Here is a 3,728-nt window from a genome sequence, read left to right as displayed (position 1 = left end):
CTGAGGAAGGGGTGGCAATCCCACAACAACAACAACAAAATCCACAATTAAGGGGAAATTACAGAGTAATTATTCTACCTTCAAACAGCTGAAAGGGCTTTGTCTGGCTGGAAGTAACTGCTCTCCCATAGCCAGCAGTTCTCTCAGGCTGCTCAGCACTTACCGCCCTGCTCCCCCTTACCCTCCCACCCACCCACTACTCCCTCTTGGCATGCCATCAGAAAGCTTTCTTTGATATTTGTGTAAACCACGGAAGGTCTGGCCTGCAGAACCAGCTGCAGCAGGGGCCCGGACACATCTACAGAGGTCACCAACAGCAGTGGCCGTGTATTTCACTGCAGACCCAGGTCGCCGGAGTGGTGTCCCAAGGAGAGGGAGTGAGTCGTCGCAGTGCTGTTGGCCGAATGTGTGCTGTCCATATGTTGGATGCATCAGCTGGCGGGGGGGGGCAGGAGAAGCTGTGGGGACCTCAGCTTCCTTTCTCTCCCATCTGGCATGGGCACAGCGAGGAAGGATGAGTGGGTGCCAAATTAAAGAAGGGGATAAACAAAGGGATTAGTAGCCACGCAAGGGTGAAGCCGTGTCGGAAGCAATGGTGGTAATTCAAGAAGTCTTTAATGGTCACTTCAGGCTTCACTTCTCAGACCTTTATTCTTCTAGGCAAAGTTTATTCGTTCACATGATGGACTCTGTTAACCATACACGCACAATGTTCTTGTATAATTAACCCGAACCTTCGACTTTAAAAGCTCTGTGAAGCCCCTTTCTCTTGAGAAAGGAGATACCTGATATTTGGTAATGGAGCAGAACAACAGCAATGTAGAAGATTTCTCCTTGAACGTGTTTTCTGTTGCTCCTTACCAGACAAACAGGTCTGATGTCCTGGTGTCAGACGGAGACAAAGCTGGTGCCACTTTGCTTTTCTCAGGTGTGTTTTTGGGACTGGTGGGGATCACTTTCACAGTGATGGGATGGATAAAATACGATGGCATTACTCACCTGGAGTGGACCCAGTTACTAGGGCCTATTCTGCTGTCTGTCGGTGTGACTTTTATCCTGATCGCTGTCTGCAAGTTTAACATGCTTACATGCAAGCCCTGCAAAGAAAGAGAGGAAAACACACCGGACATTGACCAGGCCGCAGGCGGACAGTCCTTCGTGTTCACCGGGATTAACCAGCCCATAACTTTTCACGGTGCCACTGTGGTACAGTACATCCCCCCGCCTTACCCATCGCAGGAAGGCATTGCTGTGAATCCGGGATACCTGCACCCCGTGCTCGGCTGCTGCGGTGCCGCTCCCTCCAGTGCCTCCCCGATCCCCAGCCCAGGCTCTGCTCACTTCTGCCCGGCCTACCCTCTGGACAATCCAGCTTTTACTGGAGACGAGAGCTACACCAGTTTTCTTGCAGAGAATACGAGAAACCAAAGGTATGTCTTCTGAAATGTCCTGGTACGGTTGAAGAGAGATTTCTGAGAAATTTTAGTGTTGAGTATGATTTCCAAGGAAACAAAAGCTAGTCCAGTGTGTTGTCCTTCAGACTTCGTTGTTTTATTTCCTTTTCGTTTTTTCTTTTTATTTTTTATTTTTAATTTCCCCTTGATTAGAAATATTTGTTGAGTAAAGGCCATAGAGACTTACTTTTTTTTTCTTTTTTTCTTTTTTTTTTTCTTTTTTTTTCTGGAAAGCACTTTTTTTTTCAAATAAAATTCACCTATGAATCCTTTTAATTTTCAAACTACTGTCTCTTGTTATTTTCAAAGATATTAGTACATGTGCTCCTGTACATGTGCTTTTTTGTTTGTTTGCTTGTTTTTAATGTTTATTTACCATCCTCAGAGCATTGTCTTTCTATGGCCACTCAAACAGCATCAAGAGTGAATACACAAACAGCATCTTCACAACAATGAAAGAGTCAGTTCAGTGCCAGATGTTCTCCCTGCTGATCATGGCTGGTCGCAGTACACTCTGCCATTCTAGCAACCTTCCAGCCTTTATTCTTTTCCTACTTTTGAGGTAAAAACAAGATCACAGGTATTACAGAGCAATGGGAGACTGCTTTAATCAGACATAAAATAATTCTATACAGACTGTTAAGGGAAAATACTCTAATTACAGGATTTGCTCAGAATTATATCCTGCCTAGAAATTAAGTCATTGAGTTCATTATCAAAGGCTATTTGCAAAACTGCTGACTGGCCCATCATTCTCAGCACCACGTGCAACAGGCAAAGACAACATGAAAACAAAGGTCACCTCTTGACATTTTTACACTCCACAAATAATACAGCAAATAGCTGAATTACAGTAAAACTTCATCTTGTAGCATTTTCTCAAGCAAAACTCCTGCTGAAGCCAAGAAGCCATCTTTGTCCAGATAAGGCTGACAGGACACTGAATTAAGGTTACTTGTATGCTTTGTGTTTGCTGAATACTTTTTTGTGCCTCCTCTTCTTCCAATTTTCAGGTCAGAGGGCAGTGCTGGTGAGCCAGAAGAACTGCTGGAAGACCACACCTGTGAAGACTTGTCACCTCCTCGTTACGAGGAAATTTACCCACTATCCTCATAAAGTAACCATGGACAACTACACTTCTAAGAGACGCCAGCTTTATAATCCCCATGAATCTTTTCTTTAGCACTTGCATGATAAGCAAGTGTAAGCAAAATCTCGGTACTGAGCTGTGGCTGAATATTGCTGAAGGTATTTAACCAACCCCTTCTTTTTCTTCCTCAAGCTTATTTTCTTCCTTGCTATGCAGCCTAAATAGCAAAACTATTAAACTAAAAGATTTAAATCCATGCTAGGGTTCCCCAACAAAGAGTCTGAATTTCAGACTTGCTGAAAACAACGCAAACAATGAACATACAAGATGTTTGTGGAAGGTCACGATTGCTCCTGGACATTCAGCATCATTACAATACACTTGATTTATTTTTTATGTATTCAGCCTCTCGATTCCTTGGAAATCTTCAAAAATGTCCACATACCTGATGCACAAATGTGCATATAATGTCTTAATTCAGCCTGATTCCTTAGACTAGCTCACTCACTCATAAGTCCAGTCCACATTTGACCTCCTCTGCTTGGTTCATCTGTATGAGCCAGTCTTGTAGGCATTTTCAGAGCACCCTGCTTGAGTCAGAGCATCCTGGAAGAGATAAAACACAAACAGTGCCCTATGCCTGTTTTTACACAGACCTCTAAGAGACCGTGCCTGCATTGAATTCAGTTCCATTCCCTGCCTGTTGGAGCACAAAGCACTGTCTCCCACCAAGAGTCCTAATAATTAATTGGTTAATGCCACAAAAGAAAATGGCACTTTTCTGAAGCCTTGACATGGGTGTGCAGTCCTACCAGTGCTGAAGGTTTTAACAATGACAACTGAGACCTGCTGCACCCTCATTCAGCAGAAGAGCTGCAGTGGGACACCTTCTACACCTCCTGAGGTCTCTTCTTTCTTCATTGTGGGTCTTAGGCACACACCTCAGACTGTAGGTTCTCCCAAAGCATCAAGGCAACTACCTGCCTTAGTGGGTTTTCTTGATCAAGTTCAGCTTGCAACACCAAGATAGTTCTAATCCACTAATGGATTAGCAATAAGATCTGACAAGGAATGGAGGTGCATAACCTCCAAAATCAGTGTGGAGGTGCTCAAAATCTTTGTTCAGGAACTATCTAAACCACAGGCAATGGCCAAGAAAAAGCCATGAGTCCTTCTGTTTTTAT

General features: G+C 43.9%; 1 protein-coding gene across 1 annotated transcript; it reads left to right on the top strand.

Moving 5' to 3' along the window:
• The first annotated feature begins 798 nt into the window (after nucleotides 1-798).
• On the top strand, nucleotides 799-2,570 carry TMEM174 (transmembrane protein 174). The gene is made up of 2 exons (XM_035309571.1): nucleotides 799-1,430; nucleotides 2,468-2,570. The coding sequence occupies exons 1-2, from the start codon at nucleotides 799-801 to the stop codon at nucleotides 2,568-2,570; spliced, it is 735 nt and encodes a 244-aa protein (XP_035165462.1).
• Nucleotides 2,571-3,728: the final 1,158 nt, after the last annotated feature.

Source organism: Oxyura jamaicensis, chromosome Z (assembly GCF_011077185.1).
Source record: "Oxyura jamaicensis isolate SHBP4307 breed ruddy duck chromosome Z, BPBGC_Ojam_1.0, whole genome shotgun sequence".
Taxonomy (NCBI): Eukaryota; Metazoa; Chordata; class Aves; order Anseriformes; family Anatidae; genus Oxyura; species Oxyura jamaicensis.
Note: the sequence above shows the minus strand (reverse complement) of the source record. Positions and strands in the feature narration are given on the sequence as shown.

Coding starts and splice junctions, on each gene's coding strand:
- TMEM174 (XM_035309571.1), top strand. CDS start 799: ATGGAGCAGAACAACAGCAATGTAGAAGATTTCTCCTTGAACGTGTTT. Junction 1,431..2,467: donor GAGAATACGAGAAACCAAAG/GTATGTCTTCTG, acceptor TCCAATTTTCAG/GTCAGAGGGCAGTGCTGGTG.